The 25,830-nt window shown below is 35.0% G+C and overlaps 1 protein-coding gene across 2 annotated transcripts in view; it reads right to left on the bottom strand.

Moving 5' to 3' along the window:
* The window catches only part of LOC102579594 (uncharacterized), a 16,755-nt gene extending 6,261 nt beyond the window's left edge, over positions 1-10,494 (bottom strand). Inside the window, exons 1-9 of one of the 2 annotated variants that reach the window (XM_006342322.2) lie at positions 10,281-10,494; positions 9,800-9,931; positions 9,574-9,731; positions 9,383-9,476; positions 8,668-8,738; positions 8,472-8,578; positions 3,028-3,149; positions 2,669-2,757; positions 1,912-1,971 (exon numbers count right to left, since the gene is read on the bottom strand). In XM_006342322.2, coding sequence (XP_006342384.1) covers positions 1,912-1,971; positions 2,669-2,757; positions 3,028-3,149; positions 8,472-8,578; positions 8,668-8,738; positions 9,383-9,476; positions 9,574-9,731; positions 9,800-9,931; positions 10,281-10,431 — 984 coding nt within the window. In that variant the 5' untranslated portion in view covers positions 10,432-10,494. The remainder of the gene's footprint in view (positions 1-1,911; positions 1,972-2,668; positions 2,758-3,027; positions 3,150-8,471; positions 8,579-8,667; positions 8,739-9,382; positions 9,477-9,573; positions 9,732-9,799; positions 9,932-10,280) is intronic. The other variant, XM_006342323.2, reaches the window with a different exon arrangement.
* Between the last annotated feature and the right edge of the window lie 15,336 nt (positions 10,495-25,830).

Here is a 25,830-nt window from a genome sequence, read left to right as displayed (position 1 = left end):
GTCAGATATAACTCTAGGCATAATTTGTTGTCTAATGTTTCTGAATTGTTCATCCCACTCAGTTGAGTAGAGAAACCTATCCAGCCTAGCAGCACTGTGCTGGTTAGGCCCTCTGAACCATGTGAAATTCCCACCCCTTAGACAAGGGTCATGTAACTCCATATCCTCTATCCACCTCGAGAAATCAGTCATTACATTGGTTATTCTCCTGCATCCTCTCCTTTCGGCCATTGTTCTAACAGTGTTGAAGTCCCCACAAGTGACCCACGGACCTCCACATAGCTCCCTAACTGCAGCAATTTCTTCCCAGCATTCTAATTTTAATTTTTCAGTTCTAGTGTGTGGAGCATACACACCAGTGAGAAACCAGCAGAACCCGTCTTGGACAGCTTCGAATTTGTATGTAATTGAGAATTTTCCTTCCTCTACACTACTGCCCACCCAAATTCTTGAGTCCCACATAATCAGGACCCCCCCGCTGCTGCCATCGGCTTCGATATACCCACACCTCATCCATCTACTAGCCCACAATTGTTTGGCAATCCTGTCTACATCCTTGCTGATTTTTGTCTCCTGAAAGCAGTAAACATCAGCTCTCCATTTAAGTAGAGAGCTCTTAACCAGATTCCTTATTGAAATCTTGTTAATCCCCCTAACATTCCATGATAATATATTTACTTTCATTTGAGAAATAGTGGCTGGACTCTCCCTCTGTTTCTTACACCTTCAACTTCCTGATTCAAATTAGACTGCAACTTCTTCAGCTCATTCTTGCCAATTCCTCTCTGTCGAGAGGCTGTTGCTTCACTATTTTCCCCTTTCTTCTCCATCCCCCTCTTTCTTTCATCGAGCTTCATTAGTAATGCATGTGTTTCTCCCCTAAAACCTTCAAACGCCACTCCGTAAGTTCTGCTAAGTTCCAGAATATGTGAACTTATCCAATTGGATGCTTCGACCTCTGCGTCTGTCTGGACTCCAGGACTTTGTATGGATAGCGGCTCAGCATCGTGGATTTGCTGGATTTGCTGGATTTCGACCTCTCCATTAGTTTTTTCTAGGAGTGTTCGAAGCTACTGGTTCAACATCATGGATTTGATCCATCTAGAACCAACCTTTTGGGCCAACCGCAACCTTTGAAACTCGGAAATGACGGGTCTGCCTCTCTACCCTTCTCAACTTAAATAGGCGTTGGACTCGAACTTGTGACTAAGACACAAGTTCCTCAACCTTAGCCAATTGAGCTAACCCTGGGAGAGGGGGGGGGGTCTTCCCTCCCTTTCATTGAGCCAAACATTGTCTTCTTCTTTTTTTTTAAAAAGGGTAAAGTTGTATAATAACAACAGTCCTTAATCACATATCATAAGATACCGCAATGTTTGGAAGATCAGAATAGCAAGGAAGATTGAATGAACTTTGAAGAAATTAATATCTGGCAATTCATATAGAATTGATATATTTGCTCTCTCTGACCATCAGGTGCATGCTACATGATTAATGTATCAGTTGGTCAATTTATGAACATTCAAGAAATCAACATTTGAAAGCTGTTGATAATTGAGATGGTCACTGATATTAAAAAGCCTATTCAAAAGTGGAGGTACATGATCAATTATCCAAAAAAAGAAGATGTACAACATGATTATGGGGGGTCACCATGAATTTTCAGTAATTTATCAAATTGCTGAAGTCAATATCGCACGTTCTCCATTGGGCAATACAATGGACAACCGTTTGAGCACTTGAGCATTAGTCCATTCTAGTTGTCTAAGAGCTAACTATATACAAAGCTCCAATTAAAATTAAAATATCCTTACTATTGCACAAGCAATACTCATGTTTTATAACACCTCTCCATAAAACAATAAAATAAAAGACTCCAAAAGGTTAGAACAAGCAAAAACTGGGAGCAACCTGATTGAGTAAATGAATGACGGCAGCAGCATCTTCAGGTTTGTGGTCAATTAGGAAACCCTACAAACAAAACCAAATCTTGTTAATGTATAGCTCAAGACCACATCTGTCCCTCTCTCCAGTGCTTGGATTAGATTTGCCGAAAGCAAAAGATGTTAAATAATAGGTGCAGGTTCATCATGTTGCACTTCCAAGCAATTAGAAAGCAGACAGGAGTTTCATAATCATCGTCAAGAAATAGACACCAATCAACTAGTCAATTTTCTAATCAATGTTAAAGGAGTTCCCCAATAATCTTTTACATTGATGCTGCATTTTACCATTATCCAACCCACTCTGAGGCTGTCAAAAACTACAAAGGCTCAGTGGGGAAATACTTCTCTAGCACTGTAGATCAACCATGTATTGAACTTGATAGCTGGCCCTTATATCAGCAAGTTTGCTACATAACAATTGCTGCCTACTTCAGTTGAATTTAAGAAGATGGAAAAGAGAAGGTGCTACTATTCAGATCAGAGTGATCCAGACACACATTCTTTCGGAAGGTAAGTGACTATGGTGTTAAATGCAAGAAACCACAAAAAAGATGTGTCTATAAGTCTACCATCAAGACCTCAATATTTTCTAAACCACTTCTCCAGTAGGCTATATGCTACAAATTTTTATCCCCTTCAAGGTAATTCAGTTCTGAGCTGAAACAAGATAAGGAGGCAGGTAAAGAAAATAAAAATAAATCAGAACTAAGAAAACAAATTACCTTAGCACATGAAAGTCCACTTCCAAGAGTATGTTCCTTCACGATTTCTGATCGTATCTTCTCAATTTTCCACAAAGCATCCACATCTCCTGCAGAGAGGCAAATGCAGTCAACATTAGTGTGCCAAAGATGCAGTAAGCTTTAGTGTTCGTATGGAAACTATTATCCATAACAACTGAAGCCACTAAGAAATTCACCCTATTACTTGGTTCTATTATGAAACTTACCATCAACCACTATCGTACTCGAGTAACAAATTAGAAGATTGCAACATAAAGTTCTATCTCTTTTGAAAAATTCTTTTTTTGATTGGTCATCTTTAGAAAAGTTCTAAATAGGAGAAAAGGAAGAACTAGTACCTATTTTTGAGGCAAACTCCATCCAAGTGTCGAAGGAAGTCTTCCGTAGCTTCACTCCTGCCTTGACAAACCTTTTACCATACTTGCATATCAAATCCCAATTATCAGTTTGGGAGCAAATGCTGCAGTAAACCATTACAACAAGTAAAGAGATACTTTTAGAAAGAATGAAGTTTATAAGGAAAACTTAAGCAGCAGCTTGGAGTTCAGACGTTGACATAGCAATAATAAAACTGCTATTACTTTTTTTCCCTATCATTAAAGGGAAGTTCAGTGATATCCAGCATCAAGAACATGTAGCAATTTATGTACAGGAGGTAGCATCACTACCTATGTTGCTCAGACTCTCCAAAAATGATGCCGCACCCATGTCGGATTCTTCAAAAATTAACTACTTTTGAAAGATCCGACACGCACCCCTCAGACATTATTTTAAGAGTCCGAGCAAGATAGACCACTACATGTAGTGTAATGAGATCAAAAAGTCTATCATGGCCTGTGTGTCATTTACAACTGCCATGTTTCACCAAAAATATAGAAGAGAAATGCATTTGTATTTAATGCTAATTACAGATTCAGATTGCTTTCAAAGTTCTAGCAGTTCATTCCTTCCAGATGCTCTCCATGAACCACCAGTCATGTGAAGCACTCCACCTTCAAAGGGACTTTGTTTTATTCAAATGCACTTCCAAGGCCAATCAGGGATGGATGCACTAGAGTTGCTTAAGTACTGATAGCAACCTCTAACAGTGAGCCTCTCTTTTGAATCACCTTTACACAGAAGAAAATCAGTTTTGGATGTTAAAAGAATGCATCTTTGCAGCTGTAACAGCAATAAAAACACACTGCTCAGTTCCCAGTCATTGGAACCACGCCCAAAATTAAAATTCCAGCCATGTCCATTCCAAAAGTCAGAGATAGTAACATCCTAGATTTGTGGAATGCTGAAAAGAACGGGGTGCTGCTCCATTTAGGTTGAATGTCCAAGGCAAAGACCTCTCCAGAAAAAAATCCTTATTCCATTTCAGTGTGCAGAAAGGAATCGGAATGAAAGAAATCCCAATGTTCTCTAATGTCTCCAGGAGCCATAGGGGCGATGATGATACGATTGTTTGGTGGTCCATGAGTTAAGGCGCCCATATTTTACTGCAATAATTGCTCTCCATAATAATGCCTCCTCCTGACTAAACTTCCAAAGCCATTTGTGCAGCAAACTGGAATTCTGAGTCAACAAATTCTTTTCTCCAAGGCCCCCTACTCTCCTATCCGTAACGACTTTCTCTCATCTTACCAAGTTGAATGCTTCTATTCCCTTGCCACAAGAAGTCCCTTCACAGTTCATACAGTCTTTTGACCACAAAAACAGTTAAGGAAAATAGGGACATAGTATAAGTAGGCAATGAACCCAGTACGCTGTCAATTAGAACTAGCCTTCCACCAAGCGAGAGATACTTTCACTTCAAACAAAGCAACTTTTTCTCACACTTCTCCAAGACATCATCCCAAATTGCTGCTGCTTTTGCTTTAACACCACGAGGAAGGCCCAACATAGCTTAAGAGCACTTTGTAGAAACTTCCAATTAAACTTATCAGCTATAGTACTTTAAATTCTTGGCCCTGTTCTTTGGGATTAAAGCAATGTAGCAAACATTGAGGCTTTTTCAAACTTGCCTTGAGTGTGAAAATGACCGAGGGCTCTGACAAGATTGAACTTGATAGAACCCCAACTTTCGTAAAATTCCATTTTGAAACCATCCGGCCCCAACGCTTTGTCTCCGTTGCAATCTTTGATCACCCCAAGATCTCTGCTTGGTCAAAGGGACTTTTCATCCACGGACTTTCCTCCTCTAAAATATATCCTCATATGTTCATGCAGGTCTCCAATGATCTGAGGCACTATAGAGGGGGCTCATAAAACCTCAAGATTTCATTGTTTATTCGCTCTTCTTTTAAAACTATTCCATAAGATTCCACCTTCTCTATGTAGTCGTAACTTGTGTGTGTTTGTTAGCTTATGGAAAAACTTGGTGTTTTATCACTGTGCTCAACCCTTAAATCACCTCAATTTCGGCCGCAATGAGATCTCCCAAAATTTGGCAATTTCCTCCGATTCCATGGAATGTTCAGCTTTTAGTAGCATTGCTTCATCATTAAGCTCTATGTGTTCTGTTTCTATGTCAAAAAGTTGCAGCTTCCTCACAATTTCAGACTGTTGTTAGGGATGTGATAAGGCGGGGGCGAGGTGGGTTACAGCGCTTATGGGGAGTGGAGGGGCAGATTACAACGCTTGCGGGGAGGACTGGGTTTAAATATTTTTAAAAAACATTAAGAGGGGCGGGTTTGCGGGTTGGGAATATAGACTGTAATATCCCACCATTCTTTTTATTTTTTCAAAATAATCATCAGGTGTTTGCCGGTACTGATGCAAAGGAAATCGGATGCAAAAGCTGACTTCAGACGAAGCTATCCAAACAAATGTAATTTAGACACTGTTTTACCTAATCAGACGAACCTCATGTTTTGCTTGGTTAGTGTGCAAAAGGGCCTGCTTAACACATAAAGTGCTTCAGAAGAAAGGCAGACAGATATGCTCAAGATGCTTTATGTGTGATCAATATGCAGAAGTTAATAGTCATGTATTCCTTCATTGCAAAGTAGCTACAAGTCTATGGAACATGTTTTTTGGTCTTCTTGGTGTATGCTGGGTAGTTCCAAAGTCCGCTAAGGATTTGCTTTATAGCTGGAAGGAGATAGGAAGAAGGGAGTCTAATGAAGATTGGTGGGAGTTAATCCCAGCCTGCATTTGGTGGTCCCTATGGAAAGAAAGGAACGGAAGATGCTTTGTGGAGAAGAGAAACAACATCCAGAAAATTAGAATGAATTGTCTCAGTCTTTTTTGGTGTAAACAAGATATGATGGGGGATATAGAACTTTTTGCTGACTTCATAGGCAATTTGCGATCTCCCATAGGATAGCTTGATATGCTCTGATGAGATTGCAAGTGACCTATGCTCATCATTTGTTAGATGATGAGCCTTTTGAGAATACACAGTTACCTTTATCTCAAAAAAATTGACACCGTTAAGAAGAATTTGCACTATTAAATCACTTCAAATAATTATGTTATAGATAATTATCTAAAAATAAAATAGATAGCCTACTATAATAGGTAAAATTACAGTATATTGTAAGCAGGGGCAGACACAACTTTAAATTGATGGGTTTGACTTTTTCAAGAGACAATGATAAAAAAGAATTTTATGAATTTCATTTTTAATATCAAACTCAGTTGAAAAAAAGAAAAAAAATTAAGTGGGCAAGGTGAAAACGGAATTTTCATCTACGCGATTCGGCGCAATTTGGAGTCTTAGTGAGTTTGGCCTGCAACTGCACTGCGCCACGTTGTTTTCCATCCCCAACTGTTGTTACTCAGCTTACAAACCTAGACTAATTCCACAAACTACCTACTACCTCCCACTAGCATAGGTACCGGTAACTCTGTCCACCCAGTGTTGTCAAAGGCGCATTTAAGCCCTGAAGCAAGGCTCAAAATATGTTGAACGCTTCACCTCGCTTAATGTGTGCTTCAATGTCATTATCAAGGTTCTTAGGCATACTTTCCCTTGCCAATGAGCCTCTTCCAAAGAGGCGACACTAAACAATTGATATTTCACTTTATCGTAAAAAATCAATTTCATTGTTCATATATTTGTCATTCATGCTTATAATTATTAGTAACATATATAATTGCATTTTTTCTCCCATAGCACCTTTTTTCATTAAAGCTCACATTTTATTTGCACTTTGCGCTTAAAGACCCAACTGACTTCAGAGATTTTTGCTTTTGATAACACTGTCCACCAAGGAATGATAGATGGGAACAAATCACCAAGTGTTTTTGCCACAAGTGAGATTTGAACTTGAGATGCCATGGTTCTCAACCAACCTCAATTACCACTAGACCACATTGTTGGGTGTTATCAATATATACATGGTTTCAGTGCAACCCATGTACTACCCATGTACTGACTTGTCAATAAACACAAATGGTACCTTCTCAAAAAAAATATCTACAAAATTTCAGCAAAAAATTAGATTATACCACCACGTCATTAAATAGGAAATTACCCTTTAATTGCCCAACATACATGTTATGATCAAAACAAGTAGAAGAAAGCATCTACATGCCTGTATGTCTGTAGGATTCATCTTTCATCACTGAAGACCAAAATAAAATCACTTGAGCACACTACTTGTGTCCAAATAAGAAATTGAATCTTCTTTGTAGAGCAATATTTACTTTAGCTATTAAAACATTATCCAGTGTGATGCATGCCCTAGCATACCAAAAGTCAGTTACTGCATGACCCTTATATAAGACCACATCTATTGATAAATCATGCTTCGGAACAATTTGTATATCTACCATCCTATCAGCACAAAACTCTAGGACGGAAGTTAGGGCCAACTCTGAAGTATGCAAAAATTGAGGACTATCCTACTTGATCTCGAAAAGCACAATTTTATTATGCTCTCATGATTTTAATGAAGTAGAAAAGGTACTTTTGTCTCTATCACTCCATAGGTGCAATCCAACTGAAACCAAATGCAATATAATATGAATTCCAGAATTTGCTCGACCTCAATAAAAAGGATTAAACCATGAACGTTATAGCACAGATAATGTTAATGTTAATTAACAGACCATCAGAATTTAAAAATTAAGCACCAACATCAAATAGAAATCAATCTTTTTCTGCAAAGCAGTAGACACAAACCTCTATAAGCCTAAGGGTTCCTACTTCCTCTCAGTGTGTTCAAGAGATGATTTTTTTTAAATGACGAAGAAATCTGTCTGGAGCTAGCCCTTTCGGCCATCCGCAGCCTCCGGAACTTAAGGATGATGGGCCCGCCCCTCTACCCTTCTCCACTTAAAAGTTGGATTTAGTTCTCCTGGCCCAGAGCTCAAACTTGAGACCCTAAGACACAAAGGGAAACTTTCACAAAAAAACTCACCATCCAAGAAATGATGAGGAAGAATCTTACACCCATCAAAAGTAGGGGAATTACTCCAAGAGGACTGCAAAAGTAGAGCAACTTTGCAAGTTACCTATGAAGTCAACTAGTACTACTATATCCCCCAACTCTCAACTCTTGTTTACACCAATTTGTCAAACTTTGCCAATTGAGCTAATCTCTAGGGACTTAAAGACATGATTAATTATGTGTATAGTCAGTAAAAAAATGGCATTGACAATTTCCCAGATATTATGGTCCTCAGATTACACAAATATAGAAAAACCATGCTGGTAAAGAACAATGGGAGTGCCACAAAATTACATTTTCAAACAAAAAGATAGGAGCACCACAAAATTAATTAAAAAAGAGAAAAAAAAGCACAAAGAGGAGGAGATATTCGGAAATGGTTTATATTGGATTTGTACCTGAAGACTATATCTGCAGTTCCAGGCTGCAGGATCAAGTCATTTTTCTTCACCAGATTCATAATTTCTACCAAGAGTTTAACATCATTATGCTGTTTAGCAAATAACTGCAGTCATACAAAACCAATTTTTTTAAAATGGCATAATCATTATACACATATAATACATCTTGAAGCCGAAGTTGAACCCAAATTACCAGTAAATGGTGCGCAGATCCAATGTTAGGAGTCAGTCCATATACACTATGCTTCCACAACACCTTCTTACCTGTATACAAGGTGAAGCTTTAACATTCTCAACAAGCTTTTTGTTAACACAAATACTTGAAAATTCAGTTTAACAACCCATCAGTCCATTCATATACCAATAAAATAATCAAATACATGTAATAATTCTAGTGCTCTTTTTATTTCATTTATGGACTTACTAAGTTATTTGTCTTTTGAAAGATTTAACTTCCGCATAAAAAAAATCCATAAAGATGACCCCTGGGATAACTTACATGTCATCCCAGCAGGAATTACAATCCAAAGATGGTCAATCTTTCCCTTTGAAAGTTTTATAACCACAAAATGAACTTAAAAACTGAACATGTTTAAGTGTATTCCTACCTGAAATTTCTCACACACAAAAATATGGAGATTTTAACCAGAAGTTGACAAACTTATTGTTTATTTAGCTGGGATGAGCAAGTGTAGCAGAGCCAAAGCAACAAGATGAGATGCATTTCTGATTTCAGTCCAAAAGACTACCTTCTTTATAGATATTAACAAGTTTGCACTACAAAAGATGGCAACTATTAAATAAGCATAACTACAGAAGAAATAGCAAAAGAGAAGTCTCAAATAGGTTTGCAATTCTTGTGAACATAACAAAAGATTTGAGCAATAAAGATACATCTGATATCATACCCAAATCAACGGCACCAACACGTACACATGCCTTAGTAATTTCCTGGCAGAGAGCACAGTTGAAGTTTTCATGGATACGGAGATTAGAAAGTCTCTGCACTCAAACATACACCACGTGCTACTTACCATTAGATGTGCAAATCAGCAAGGACCTCATATTCATAAGTTATTAAGAAGATAAAAAGACTAACAAATATCCGAAGTCTCTGCAATATGTCAAATAAAAGATTAGCATCTTCACGGTTCGCACAACTTTGTATTAGGGACCACAACCAGGCATTGGGCGGAGCACTTCTTTGATCCACGACAGACTTCAGTATCTTGTCATACAATTCCTTCACAGACTCTGCTGTAAAACTATGATTCAGAAAGAAATTAAATCAAACCACTCAAAACCAAACAGAAGACAACTATCACCTGTCACACTACTTTCAACTGTCCCTGCTTCCGTAGAAAATGAAGCCCTGAGCATCACAGAGCATTTCTGACACCGACATATATTTCTCTGAAGATTGCATTCTTTTTTCATATAATTTCCATAAATCGTACCTGTTTATTCAGAATACTGATATTAGGATACCGGTAAGTCAAATCTGTCATTTTTTAAGCTGGAAAAAACAGCAACTTTACTAGCATTCAAGTGCAAAATCAGGTTAGTTGGAAAATCTTTAAATAGCATTCTAAATTTTTATACCAATGATGTAGATTTCCCAGAAAGATTATGGGGGTCGCCCAATTTTCCAGCAAATCACTAGATACACCAAACGCAGAAAACATAATCAAGTTGTCATTTTTCCGTGTTTTCTCTTCCAGAATATATCAAATTGCAGAAGAAAAGCAGCCTTGTTTAATAGATATAGGATTAAAGGAAAAACCCAAAGTGAAGATGGAATATTACCAGAGTTAAAGTAACCACGCCATTGAGAAGAAGATTGAATATCTTCAAGGATACAAGGAGATAAAACACGCGACACTGAGTAGAGTAAAATCGGAGAGGACGAGCGTCTCAAAACCCTAGCAAGTTGGTGAGCCTTCAAAACCCCTTGCATTTTTTTCTGTAAACCCTCACAATGACTAGTCTAGAAAAACAAAGAGTGATTATATGAAACCGGACTATTTAATTTTTACCCATAATGTTTAATTTTTTGCTTCGTGCAGTAGAATGTAGATATCTATATTTAAAAGACTTGCACTTTGTTTGGATCAGTGTTACTCATTATTTCATAATGTATTGTATTATATTGTACTGTATTATATGGTAGATATAATGTTTGGCTAGACTGTATTGTTTGTTGTTGTTTAATAACATTTTTATTGTTTGGTTTGACTGTATCGTATTGTATTGTAATTTATAAATTTACTAAAAGGTCCTTAATTATTCTAGGGTAGGAGGTTCGACTAGAATTAAATAATATAAGGTAAAGGGTAAAATAGTATTATAAAATATTATGTAAAGATATAATTGAAAAAAGAAATTAAGTAACAATGGAAACACATCAAATTGGTTGTTCCATAAAATGGGGGTTTTCATTGTTACGTAACAACGGAATTTACCAATACAATACAATACATTTTAAGTAACAATCAAAACAAATATTGTAGGCATAGTAACGATACAATACAATACAATGGGTAACAATGATCCAAACCGAATAAGCAGTCTCTTAAAGTTATTCATATATTTCATTTAGACACTTCAATTCAATCTTTTACTTATTGAATGCCTACAATTCAATAAATGTGTATCTTTAAAAAAAATTGCTAACATGGCAATATATGTGTAACACGCGCACGAGAAGTGTGTGAAAGACATCATTTAGTTAAAAAGATTTTTTTTTAAATTTAAATTATCATCTCCTCTTATTTTTTTACTCAACTCAACCACCATTGCCATCAACTTTCCGCCACCGCAGTCGCAGTCATAACCACCATTAAAGTTAATTCTCATTCTTTCTCGAGCTACAGTCGTTCTTCTTCTCCACGCAATCTTATTTTTTACCAGATTTATTGTCATCATATCCACACTTCTCCTTTCCATTCTTTCTCCAGTCATCTTCTTCCCCTTTTATTTTTCAAGCCATTGTTTTCTTCCCCTTCTTTCACCGCCCAACAACGACACCACCAATATCTAAATCTATTGTCGTCAAAAATAAAATAAAATCAAATTGCATCAAAAATAATTTCGATAGAACTCCATTTTTTCTGACAACACTAATACGTATCTAAAATTATTTTTTTCGAAATCGTTAAAAAATTTAAATCCTAAAGAACTCACAACATAGAAAAAGAAAAAAGTATCAACAAATCTAAATTAATGTTTAAGAAAAGAGTGAGATTGGGAGAAATATCAATTACAAAACTTGTATGTCTCGTAAGTAAGGATTAATTATATCCAGATAAGTAGGTTTTCCTTTAAACTTTTCGTAGTGAACATATATCGGATATACTCGGTCAATCTGTAGATTTGATATCTTTGAACCGTCGAGCTTTGGTGTATATCTAGACAACATAAGTCACACAATCAACCCTTGAACTATTTTTGGTTCTCATTGTTTTGTTTGTTTCAGCCATGAACATTTATAAGTGCGTAGAGAACTAACCTTACCGGATTCTCCTTGAAGTGGCTTACACTTCACACTTACTAATATATGATTTCTAAATGTGTCATTTTGTAGATACACTATTTGATATACCTTATATCAAACTTTGAAACCATTAAAAAGTTCTAATGCATTTATCATGGTTACTGATCATTGTCTCATCATGAGAATGGACCATAAAATAATTTTTGACAATATTGAACCGTCATCTATGACTTTGTTTGATCTCCTTGAACCTAGATCACGGGATCTCGAGTCTTCGAGGTAGAGTTATTGTCACGATGACTTGTCCTCGGCTATAGTCTCATTCATGTCGATGATCCCTCAACTCCCTCTCTAGTTAGGTCTTTTGTAAGTGGATCAGATACATTATTTTTTGCATTACATAGTCAATTCTGATAATTCCACTAGAGAGTAATTGCCTAACAGAGTTGTGTCTTCACCATATGTGACGAGACTTGTTGTTATTCATAACACTCCCATCACTTCCTATTGTAGCTTGACTATCACAGTGTATGCATATAGGGGCCATTTGTTTGGGCCAAAATAAAATATCTTCTAAGAAATTTCGGAGCCATCCAGTTTCTTCACTTGCCTTGTCTAAGGCTATGAATTCAGACTCCATTGTAGAGCGAGTTATACATGTTTGTTTGGATGATTTCCAAGATATTGCTCCTCCGCCAATAGTGAAAACATATCCACTCGTGGATATAGTTTTAGTTGACCCACCCAGTAATTCAATTTGCATCACTATATCTTTCAACAAATGTTGGATATTGTTGTAATTCAAAGCCTAGTTTTGAGTGTCATCTAAGTACACCAAAACCCATTTCATTGTCATCCAATGATTTTGATTGGGATAACTTGTGTATTGGCTCAATTTACTTATAGCGCAGGCTATGTCTAATCGTGTACAGTTCATGACGTACATCAAACTTCTCAATACTTTGGCATAATCTAATTAATACTGACTTTCACCTTTATTCTTAGCAAGATCAAGGTTCACATCAATTGGTGTCTTTGCCTTTTTGAAATTCAAGTACTTGGAACTTTTCGAGTACCTTTCGAATATAATGTGATTGAGACAACGCTAGACGGTGAGGAGTTTTATGAATATTAATTCCCAATATCAAATTGGCGACTCCTAGATCTTTCATATTAAACTTACTAGTGAGTATACGCTTAGTAGATTTTACGTTAGCAATGTCGTTGCTCATTATCAGCATGTCATCCACATATAGGCATACAATGACCTCTTGATTTGAGCGTCTTTAATGTAAACACATTTATCACATTCATTGATCTTAAATTCATTTGCCTACATGGTTTGATTAAACTTTGCATGTCATTATTTCGGTGCTTGTTTTGGTCCATAGAGTGACTTACCAAGTTTGCACACTTTCTTTTCTTTACCAGGAACTACGAAGCTCTCGGGTTGTTCCATGTAAATTTCTTCCTCCAACTCTCCACTCAAGAAGGTGATTTTTACATCAATTTTATGGATTTCAAGTCCGTATACTGCAACTAGGGCAATTAGCATCTGAATTGATGAAATCATATTCACTGGCGAGTATATGTCAAAATAATCAAGACCTTCTTTCTGTCTAAGCCTTTGACGACAGGTCTTGCTTTGTATTTGTCAATAGTTCCATCAATTTTCATTTTCCTTTTGAAAATCCACTTCGAACCCAAAGGTTTGTTTCCTGGAGAAAAATCAACCAACTCCCTGGTATGATTGCTTAAGATTGAATCAATCTCACAACTGACAGCCTCTTTCCAAATGATTGAGTCTGTCGACAACATAACTTCTTTAAATGTTTGAGGCTAATTTTCAAGAAGGAATGTTACAAAATTAGATTCAAATGAAGTAGATGTCCTTTGACGTTTACTATGCCTTAGAATATCTTCCTCAGGTATATTCTCTTTTGGTTTTCTCGGGGTCGTTTAAACCTTTCACTAGATAATTCGAATCTAGTTTTATTCGGATAAATATGTTTAAATAATTCAGCCTTATCTGATTCCATTACCATATTTTCATGAATATCCGAATGTTCAGTCTTATGAATAAAAAATGGACATGTCTTATTGTTTGTGGCATATCCAATGAATATACAGTCCACAGTCTTAGGTCGTATTTTGACCTTCTTAGGTATAGGTACTTGGACTTTGGCTAGACACCCCACGCTTTGAAATATTTCAAGTTGGGTTTTCTACCTTTCCATTTCTCAAGTGGAATAAAATGTGTCTTATTGTGAGGCACTTTATTGAGTATTCGATTTGCTGTAAGGATAGCTTCCCCCCACAAGTTTTGTGGTAAACCTGAACTTATAAGTAAAACATTCATCATTTCCTTTAAAGTTCAGTTTTTTCCTTTCCATAATTCCATTGGATTGAGGAGAGTAAGAGTAGTTTGATGGATTATTCTATTTTCCAAACATATTTCTGCAAACAATTATTCATATTCTCAATCTCTATCACTTCTAATCATTTTTTTCTTTTTATCCAACTAATTTTCAACTTCATTTTATATTTCCTGAACACTTCTATTGATTCATCATTACCATTCAGCAAGTACACTTTACAGTATCTAGTACAATCATCAATAAATGTTATGAAATACGTTTTTCCACCACAAGATGGTGTTGACTTTATGTCACAAATGTCAATGTGAATCAACTCTAAGGGTATTAATTCCTTTCAACAGATTTATAAGGATGCTTAGCATACTTTGATTCAACACATATTTACCATTTTGATTTATTACACTCAAAGTTAGGCAAATCATATAAGTTGATCGGTTTTCACAAGGTTTTGTAATTGACATCTCTCAAACGTTCATGCCATAAACAGTTTGACTCAAGCAAGTAAGAAGAAATAGAATATTTATTCATATCATCTGCAATTATATTGAATTTGAAGAGGCCCTCAGTGAGGTAACATTTTCCTACATACATTTCATTCTTACTCACTACAACTTTATCAGAAACAAATACACACTTGAATTTGTTCTTAGTCAGAACTGGTATAGAAACTAAGTTCTTTCGCAATTCCGGAACATACAAGACTCTGTTTAAAGTCACCACCTTGCCTAAGGTCATTTTTAAGTAAATCTTGCCAGTTCCTTCAACCTTTGTAACAACAGAATTAGCCATGAACAACTTTTCATCTGATGGGGTTGGAACATATGATGCAAATAATTCTTTGTTGGCACACACACGACATGAGGAACCAGAATCTATCCACTATTCTCTTGGATTTTCAACCAAGTTGTATTTTGAAAGCATTGCACAGAGATCGTTCATCTCTTCTTTGTATTTATCCAAACTTGCTTGATCCTTCTTCTTGTCCTTCTTAGGAATCCGACATTCAGTAGTCCTATGACCACGTATGCCACAATTGAAGTAGTTTCCAGTGAACTTCTTCTCAGGAGGATTGCTCTTTGGTCCAGATGCTTTCTTTCTTTTCCTTGACTGTGTGGGATCTTTTTCAACAACATTTTCTCTAGATATTGTTGAATTGCCACGTGACCTCTTTTTTGTGGCCTTGTTATCTTCTTTAATTCTCATCCTTACCATGAGATCTTCAACAGTCATCTCCTTGCGTTTGTGTTTCAAGTAGCTTTTGAAGTCCTTCCACAACGGAGGTAACTTCTCAATTATGGCTGCCACTTGAAACACACCATTCACAACCAATCCTACATTAAATATTATATGAGTATTAAAAACAAACTTAATATGTTCAATACATATATTATATAAATTTATACCTTCGACGAGGAGATCATGGATTATAACCTGTAACTCCTGAACTTGGGTGACAACAGTCTTATTGTCTATCATTTTATAGTCTAGAAACTTTGCCACAATGAACTTCTTTATTCTGACTTCCTCTATTTTGTACTTTTTCTCCAAAGCATCTCAAAGTTCTTTTGAGGTTTTCATATTACTGTACAGTACAGATCATCTTGCAGGCCACTCAGAATGTAGTTTTTGCACAGAAAATCTGAGTACTTCTATGCTTCTGTTACCAAGAATCGTTCTTCATCCGAAGTTTCATTTGATGGAATAGGAACATTCTCACTAATGAAACTCTATAGACTCAATGTAGTCAGATAGAAGAACATGTTTTGCTGCCATCTCTTGAAATTGACCCTAGAAAATTTTGCAGGTTTCTCAACCGGTGCAAGAGCAGCAGTTGAACAATTGGGTGAAACCGATGTTGTTGCAACGCTCATTGTTTACAAAAACAAAGAATGATTATATGAAATCGGACTATTTATTTTTTACCCATAATGTTTAATTATTTGTTTATGTTGCAAACTCACGCTTGGTGCCATAAATATATTTAAAATGCTTAGTCATAAGCAACCTCGTAAAGTTATCCGTATATTTCATTTAGACACTTCAAATCAACCTTTTACTTATTGAACACCTACACTTTAATAAATTTGTACCTATTAAACATTTTTTTTGACATGGCAATATGTGTGTAACACACGCACGAGAAGTGCGTGAAAGACATCATTTAGTTTTAAAAAAAAGGATTTTTTTGAATTTAAATTATCATCTCCTCTTCTTTTTGACTCAACTCAACCATCATTGCCACCAATTTTCGCCACCGCAATTGCAGTCATCACCACCATTAACGCTAATTCTCATTTTTTCTCGAGCTGCAGCCGCTCTTCTTCTCCACGCAACCTTATTTTTTACTAGATTTATCGTCATCATATCCACACTTCTCCTTTTCATTATTTCTCCGATCATCTTCTTCCCATTTTATTTTTCAAGGCATTATTTTCTTCCTCTTCTTTCACCACCCAACAACGACACCACCACTATCCAAATCTATTGTCGTCAAAAATCAAATCAAATTGCATCAAAAATAATTTCGACGGAACTCCATTTTCAACACTATTACAAATCATAAATTATTTTCTTCAAAATCGTTAAAAAAATTAAATTCTAAAGAACTCATAACATAGAAGAAGAAAAATGTATCAACAAATCTAAATTAAATTTTATTTGATAGGTCATGGGCCACCTAATTCATTATGTGCTAAGAGATATTATCATCTGAGGTTAACCTAAGAGAATCTTACGTCAAAACTTTATCGGTAAGGAAGATTTCAACTCAACTTTGTGCTAAGGGATTCTAGTGACCTTAATTGATATCCCAAATCTTTCTCACACTAATGAATTGACATTAGCATCTAAAAACAATTAAGAATCACTCGGTACGACCTTATACGTAATTCAAGAATGGTTCGGGTCTTAACTTAGAAATTTTCGAGGTGTTACAATATCTCCCCCTTGGGATCATTCGTCCTCAAATGATAGTTAAAATGAGAATGGAGGAGAAAAGAGTTACTAGCACTACCTCTCTTGACTTCTGAGCTTGCCTACTAACATATGCGGAACTGATTGATACTAATAGTTTTGAAACTGGACTAGAGCACATAAGTCATGAACAATATCAGTTAGAACATAGTCATACTCTATTTGAAATTATTTGACATGAAACAAGGATATTTGGTTATGAAGTAAGAATATAACTACTATGCTTTAAATGATAGACTGATAGCTTTCAAGTTTAGCAAAACTTGTCACCATGCTCTTTAGGAATACTACTCATCATCACCATCACTTACACAACTGAAAAAGGGATCACTAAAAAAGCTTAGAGCGAAAGATCATAAGCACGATTCATTCGAGAAATCTGATATAAGAATATGAATGACGTAACATTATGTTGCTAGTCATTGAGAGTAAATCATGAATTTACGAGACTTAGCCTACTATGATACATGAGTGCTTATATGAATGAGTTCATATCATGAGGCTGATATTCATAAATTTATGGAATAAGATTGAGATTGTTGACACCCAATTTTGGCTCTTCACATTTTTATTTAACTAAAGTTTTAGTAATAATGATAAAAATAAAAATAAAAATAAAAATATATATACGTTATGAAATTTTTGTAGGAATACGAAAGGATTTTTAATTATTTATTTTATTTGATAAATTTATTTGATAAATATTATTTTTATAAAAAATTAAATATATTATATAAATATTACTACTTATTTTCTCATTTTTAGATTTCACGTCAAATGAATATTTTTTCTTAAGGGTTAGCTCGATTTTTCCAATTAAATATAATTTATATTATTGCAATGAGTATTTTTTGACATTTTTCAAATTAGGAAGGCTTAATTAATTATTGAGTTACTAATTTATATTAATTTTGTTTGTTTTAAATGACTAATTTTCTCAAATAAGCTTGTTTTGCAAAATAATTATTTTTAATTTGATAAATTTTGGTTATTTAATAAAGAAGAGGTTATAATTTAAATAGATTTAATTTGAGCAAAACTTGGCAATCCAAGTCTTTTTAATTCAGTCAATCCGCGTGTGCCACGTAGGAAGCACATGAATTGTGTTTTTTCAGCTTAAATCTTGACCATCCAGTTTAATCCAACGGCTTTAATTAATTCATCTTATATATATATATATATACATATATATTATTAATTATTTTTAAAACCCTTTATTTTTTTAATCGTCCGATCAAACGATCGGACGACCGAGATCAAACCAATTTTTTTTCCTAAATCCAAAATAGACTCTACTACCTACGCTTCCCTTTTCCCAGATTTCAACTGCCCACACCTCTTCCTCTTCCCCAAAATGACGTCCCAAACTCGTCTGCTTCCCAGAACGTCTCCTCCATGGCCGCCCACGCCCCTTCTTCAAACCTACGCTAGTTAGCTTTCTCCAGACTCCCAGGCTCCTCTCCCATCACCTTTGCCTCAGACATCTCCTCATCGCCCCACGTGCTCCCCATCACCCCTGTCAGAAACGGCTCTGGGACGCCGGAAAAATGTCAATTCCGGCAGTTTCTTGCCCCATCTATCACTCACCCCTCTCAATCAATCCGAAAAAGTAAAATTTTCCAAGATTTTTCTTCTCCGTCATAATTTCTTTTATGTTTTTCCTCTGGCGTTTCCAAGAATTCAAACAAGAATTCAAAATTTGAATTCTTGGAGCCCAAATCGGCTATAAAATCACCTCTTTTGTTCTCATGAAAGGGCACTCGAGCAGCATCCAAAAACGGGACAGGAACAACATAAAAAAAACCATCGATCAACGTCCAAAAACAATCCAAAAAACAGGGAGAAAAACAAGTAAGAAAATCCAAAAATCAACTGAAAAATCCGTGAACGAGTTATTCTCTTTTGTTCTCTGTGTCTGTTTTTTTGCTTTAAGTTGAAGAGGGAGTTTGAAGTTTGAATCTTGACGTCAAAGCTCTAGTTTTGCTGCCCAACACAATGTAAAATCCTTTTCGAATCTCCATTTAGTTTTAGTTGATTAATTTGTTTACTGGTAAAATAAAAATAAAAATAAGTTTAGTTTTTTTTTTTTTTTTTTTAACTTAGTATACTTCTTGCTTTTATATATGGTATTGCTCTAGTTGTTATGTTTGTTAGGCATATTTCCTAAGGTCATTGTTGGTTTGAACTTCCTGCTAAAAAATCATGGTTTATAAATTTGTTTTTTTTGAGCATCTTACGTCATCGGTGCTCCCCCGACTTCACATAGTTTATGTTATCACTTGTCAATCTAGCTTAATGAGATGCTCGTTGGTTCTTCCTTGGAGTCATTTTATCTACAAGAAACTATTACTTTGCTACTTGTTAGGCCATAGAAATCCTCATTTGCTCGTATTGTTAATCAACGGAAATTTGAGTTGAAATCGGCTTAGAAAACATGACATCTGCCTATGTTACTGATTCTGAGTTCCACATATAAATTTCGTGAAATGTTTTAGCTAGCTTGATTTGTGTTGCCCTTTGCTGCTAAGTGACACCCACGTTTAGGCCGATGTTTCGCATTTTAGAAATCTCATAAGTAATCTCATTGTCCGAAAGTCAGATTGCACTTCAAGTTTGAGAAATCTCAATTCTATATTTTGTTTATGCCTTCCAGGGTAGCCAAGTTTTGTTTAAATAATAATTTTTTAGTGTGAACATACCATTTTCTGTTTTTTTTTTTTGTTAGTTCAGTTTTCACTTGTTGCTGGTTCATTTTTTCACTATAAAAATATTTTCCTCTTCTTATGCTTCATGGTGTTTGGGAGATGCCACTATAAAGGGTTATTATATATTTGTTTATTTCCATTAATGGGTTTCATGTTCATTAGGAAATATATTCTATTTACATGCTCAATTGAGTTTATTTTTCTTAATGTGCATTTTCCATATTAAGTTTTAAGTATGCAAGAAAATGTGATCATGTTAGTCCTTGTTTTAAGCCGTATCATAATTATTCCTACTAAATTATATTATTCTCGTCTCTTTTTGGGTAGTAGTCAAAACTTGCTTGAATTTCAATTTGGTTATATTCTAGTGATTCAAAGTTTCTAATATTTTCCTCATTTTATGTTTCATGTACAATCGGAGAGCTGGAGTTTCTATTTAGGAACTCATTATTGGCCTAAAATATTAGGCCAACAACAATTAGGATCATCGCAACGCTTGGAGTCTCGCAAATTAGGAGTCCAATATTTCTTAGCCGTTCTCTTTTGGAGTCTTAATTATATTGTTTGGATATATTGGCTAACATTTACTTACAATTTTTGATATATTGTTTGTCTTCTATTTTGAAGCTTATTTTACGTGAACTAATATTATTTGTTTATGAATTTAGTTGAGACACCTTTAGAACAAATGATACAAAATATATTTTCTTAAAAATGGGTTAACATTTTTACTTATAGCATTCTTTCAGGCCTTTTAAGTTGAAAAGAGGGGGTTATAATTTTAAAAGTTTTCCAAATGAAGTTTCAAAAGGTTAAAATAATATACGGTTAGGTGTTTCAAAATTGGGAAAAGAAATATATATCGACTTAGGCCTTTATCTTAAGGAATAGGAAAACTTATCATCTAAAATTCTCAATTGAAGTTTTAAAAGGTTGAAATAATATTCATTTAGGTATTTAAGTAGAAAAAAAACAAAAAACTCATGAATTGGGACCTCCAAATAAATTTAGAGATACATAAAGGCTAAAATAATTAACTTGTGGAATTATATTTTTTTAAAGAAAAAATAAGTAGGGAAGTAGGCTTATATATTTAACAAAACAAATGTGACTATAGAATAAGTCCTAATAGTTAGGCCTATTTTTTATACTCTTTACATCACCCTTTTACAAAAATGTATTGACTATTCTTACTTTTTGGATCAAACATTGTTAAAAACATTCCAATCTTTTAACATGCTATTTCAAAATTTTAGATATGCCACCAGGTTCAAATACAAGGTACATACATATATATGACATACATATAAATGTATATATTCTATATTTTCTCTACATAACCTATTATTATCTACTATCTCTTTTACTAATATTATTTATTTATTTTTGTAATTTATAAATGTCTACACTTAAATATACATATTACTTTACTACATATAATCTATCGCCAATTTGTCTACACATGTAAATAAATAATAAGTGTTCATATGTTTTAAATAACTTACATGTATATACTATACTTTATAATAAACATAATTTTAGATCACAAACTCTATCTAATATTTTAACATTTAGTATCATTATTATTTATTTATTTTAATTTTTTAGGATACTCTATTTTTATGTATTTTCATCCAAATTACATATCACATATTACTACATATTTACATTCGACTACTATCTTATTTATTTTTTTACGTCTTAATAGAACGACATATTTTCATAAATTCAACATCTATATATTTTTTAGGATAAATTTACTATGATACATCTATATTTTCCAACATATAAAAATTAACATACTTTTAAGTACATTTATTTATTTTACAATATAATAAAAATACTACTATTAAATCTATTTTATAAGACATATATATGTCGTACCTTGTATTTTACTCTTTTCTTAAACTAACCAATTAACTTATCATTGATTTTTAAAAGCAAATAAATAAACAAGTTTTCCTAATCATATTTCCTAAATTGAGTTTTAAGGACTATCTTCGGATAGGCTCTGTGGGATGCTTAATACCTTCCCCTCGAGTAACCAAAACCTTACTCAGAATCTCACTGGTTTCGCAAATCAAAACAGAGTTTACATTTACATATTAAAAAATGGTTTTCCTAATATTTTCCTTAAAATTTAGGTGGCGACTCTAAAACAAAAAAAATATTTTTTCCAAAAAAAATCAGAGTGTTAGCCATATTATGTTGTGAACTATTTCGGCTAGTTCGAAATAGGGGTGCAACAAAGATCAATGGGCTAAAGACTTTGCCTCTCATTTTGGGAACTGAGCATATATGTGAGTCTGTCTGAAGCGTATGAGAATAAGTCATGAACACAATTATGACATTAGAAACATTAACATGATGTTGTAATGACTGAACTTTGAGAAATATGCTAGAGTATGAATGGATTGATATAACACTATAACTTTTTCTGAACATCTCACTATCTGATTCTTAACACTTAACTTTGTTTCTCATCTTATCATCTCCCCCTTAGGCCTGAAATCGACTATTTAAAGCTATGAATCTAATCTATCATCTCTAAACTAGTCTATATTCGTTTTACTCTAATACTTGGGACATGTTAATCTCATGTCTACAAAACTCTCCATGTGCAAATACTAAGATTTCTTCTAGGACTTCTTTTTAAGTTGCTTCTTTTAACTCTTCCGACTTCTGTAGGAGTTTTTTCTATAATCGTTACTCGCATTGGCTTATCAAGCCGCTTAATCTAACTCTTAATAGTTTGACTTCTCCTTATTGGACTACTAATACTGTCCTTGTAAGTTCATATCTACCTAATTGGAGAAAACTTGAACTATATTTAATAGGCTCGTCATTGCCTTTCACGGATCGTACAACCCTTCACAGTCCGTGAAGGTGTCCGTAAAAGGAAAAGAGATCTAAGTTCTAAAGATGGGCTTTTACGGATGCCTATACGGTCTGTGTATTAGTTCATGGGTCATTCAAACGCCCATAAAAGGCCAAAATTTCTATGTTCTGGGTTCAGATTTATGGATCCATAAACGGCTTGTGAAATCTTTCACGATCCGTAAATGAGTCTGTGGAACTTTCTTCTAATTTTCCCAATCTCAAGTTCCAGTCCACAGATCCTTTCACAACCCATGATTCCTTTCACGGTTCATGAATGAGTCCGTACAATATCATTTTCTATTAATATCTACCATTCTAACTTTCCAAGGTATAATTTGGGTTCAGAACTTCTAAGGTGTTATAATTACCATTCTTGTACCACTCACATTTGTTGAAAACTAAAACCTTAACTCCTCTCACCTACATTATGTCAAACCTATTCAATAAAATCTCAAAACTAACATTATCACGCTCATGTTGTCATCCTTTTATCACGACACTCATCTCAAATTCAAGTTTAGTGTCTAGTACTAAACACATATATAAATATAATTGCTCACATATTATACTAACTTATGACTACTAGATAAAATTAAGAAACACTCACCCACTAATACCTCAGCAGAATTAGTCAATCTTTATCTCTCAGTCTACATACTTACAGTTTACCGTCACATTTCCTTTCACAACTTAAGTACTATTTACCCATTCACTATACATTATTACTTAATTAGTTCTATAATCCTCTGAATACCTTGAGGTTCTCCATTCAAAAATCATAAGTCTAGCTTAGGTCTATTACCTCATAAATACTCTACTCATTTATTCAACACATATACTTGGCTTTCACTAACACAATGGCATTGACATAAACTTCCTTTTGTTTAAAGTATACTCTAACTCATTCATACTAGTAACTATTACTTTACCTTCTATCATGAAATCTATACAAACTCGTCACTTCTTAGTCTACTGATGTTTGCGTAATCAATGACACGTCTTACAGTTCGGGTGTCTACGATCGTGCAATAGTATAGTAACCCAACCAAGGGTTGGGGTTGTGTCCCAAGGGAGTGATTTTGAGAATTAATAGAAAATTAGAATTTCATTCTAATTAGTCGTAGCTAAAGATATTAACGATTAAAAACATTGTAAATTAAAGGGAGACACAAGAGTGTCAAATATCAAATGGGGTTTTTGTCACAAATAAACTAAAATTTTCAAGATTAATCAACAAAATCTAACAATGATAGGGGGATTCTTGGGATGTGACAGGAATACGGGTTAATCTAAAGTATTAGGTACATGCTTTTGATAGAAAATTTATAGAGTAATAGTGACTAGGCTAAGATTTATGTGGGAATAAGTTCTCTCTCGAGTAACTTACCCGTTTCAAATGGGTTCCTCTCGGACACTCACTTGCCGCATGAAGACCAGCCTTCGCCTTACCCCACTCACTCTCTCGAGCTGAGTCATAGTCACCCATGTGTATCGTGCTTGCCCTATCTTGTTTATGGGTTTTCAGACTTGGGCTGATTTGATTATTTTGGATATGAATGATTTTGATATAATCTTAGGCATGGCTTGGTTGTCCCCCCATTATGTTGTGTTAAATTGTAATACGAAATTTGTGACTCTAGAAATCCTCGGTAGGGAAAAATTAGAGTGGGAAGGGGTGTACAAGCCTAAGCTAGCTAAGGTCATGTCATCCATTCGGGCTAGGAAACTGGTGGGGCAGGGATGTTTAGCTTATTTGGCTCATATTCAGGATGTTGAGGTTGAGTCTCCCTCTATTGAGTCTATTCCTGTAGTGTTTGAATTTAAGGAAGTGTTTCCTACCAATTTGCCTGGTATGCCTCCGGATAGAGATATAGATTTCTGCATTGACTTGGAACCCCGTACTTGCCTCATTTCTATCCCTCATTATCCTATGACCCCAATAGAATTTAGAGAGCTTAAGGCTCAAATATAAAAATTTCTTGATAAATGTTTCATCCATCCTAGTGCTTCCCCGTGGGGTGCTCCTGTCTTGTTTGTTAAGAAAAATGATGGTAGTATAAGGATGTGTATAGACTATCGGCAGTTGAATAGGGTCACAATTCGAAATAAGTATCCATTGCCTGGGATATATGAGCTTTTTGACCAGTTGCAAGGTGCGTCAGTTTTCTCTAAGATTGATCTAAGGTCTGGTTACCATCAGTTAATGATTAGGCCTGAGGATGTACCCAAGACGATATTTAGGACCCGCTATGGACATTATGAGTTTTGGTGATGTCATTTGGATTGACTAATGCGCCTGCAGCTTTCATGAGTTTGATGAATGGTGTGTTCAAACCATTTCTGGATTCGTTTGTTATTGTTTTCATTGATGACATTTTGGTCTATTTAAAGAGTAAGGAAGAGTATGCCGACCATCTTCGTATTGCTCTGGGTGTTCTTGAGAGACAAAAGTTATATGACAAATTTTCCAACTGTGAGTTCTGATTGACTTCAGTTGCCTTTTTGGGGCATGTAGTTTCAAGGAAAAGGTAATGGTAGATCCCTAAAATATTGAAGCGGTTAAGAATTGGGTCTGGCCTAACTCTGTGACTGAAGTTAGGAGTTTTGTGGGGCTCGCTAGTTACTATCGTCGATTTGTGAAAAACTTTGCTTCTATTGCCACACATTTGACAAGGTTGACCAAAAATGAGGTGTCTTTAGAATGGATTGAGAAATGTGAGGAAAGCAAAAGCTCAAGACTCTTCTGACCACAATACCTATTTTGGCACTACCGATAGAAGGTAAAAATTTCATTATTTATTGTTATGCTTCACATTCGGGTTTGGGTGTTGTGTTGATGTAGGATAAGAATGTTATATCTTATGCGTCGCGGTAGTAGAAGGTGCATGAGAGGAATTACCCAACACATGATTTAGAGTTGGCAGCGG

The sequence above is a fragment of the Solanum tuberosum genome, unplaced genomic scaffold (genome assembly GCF_000226075.1).
Source record: "Solanum tuberosum cultivar DM 1-3 516 R44 unplaced genomic scaffold, SolTub_3.0 scf00037, whole genome shotgun sequence".
NCBI classification, from domain to species: Eukaryota; Viridiplantae; Streptophyta; class Magnoliopsida; order Solanales; family Solanaceae; genus Solanum; species Solanum tuberosum.
The sequence above is the reverse complement of the archived record's forward strand: the minus strand, read 5'-3'. Positions and strand labels throughout refer to the sequence as shown.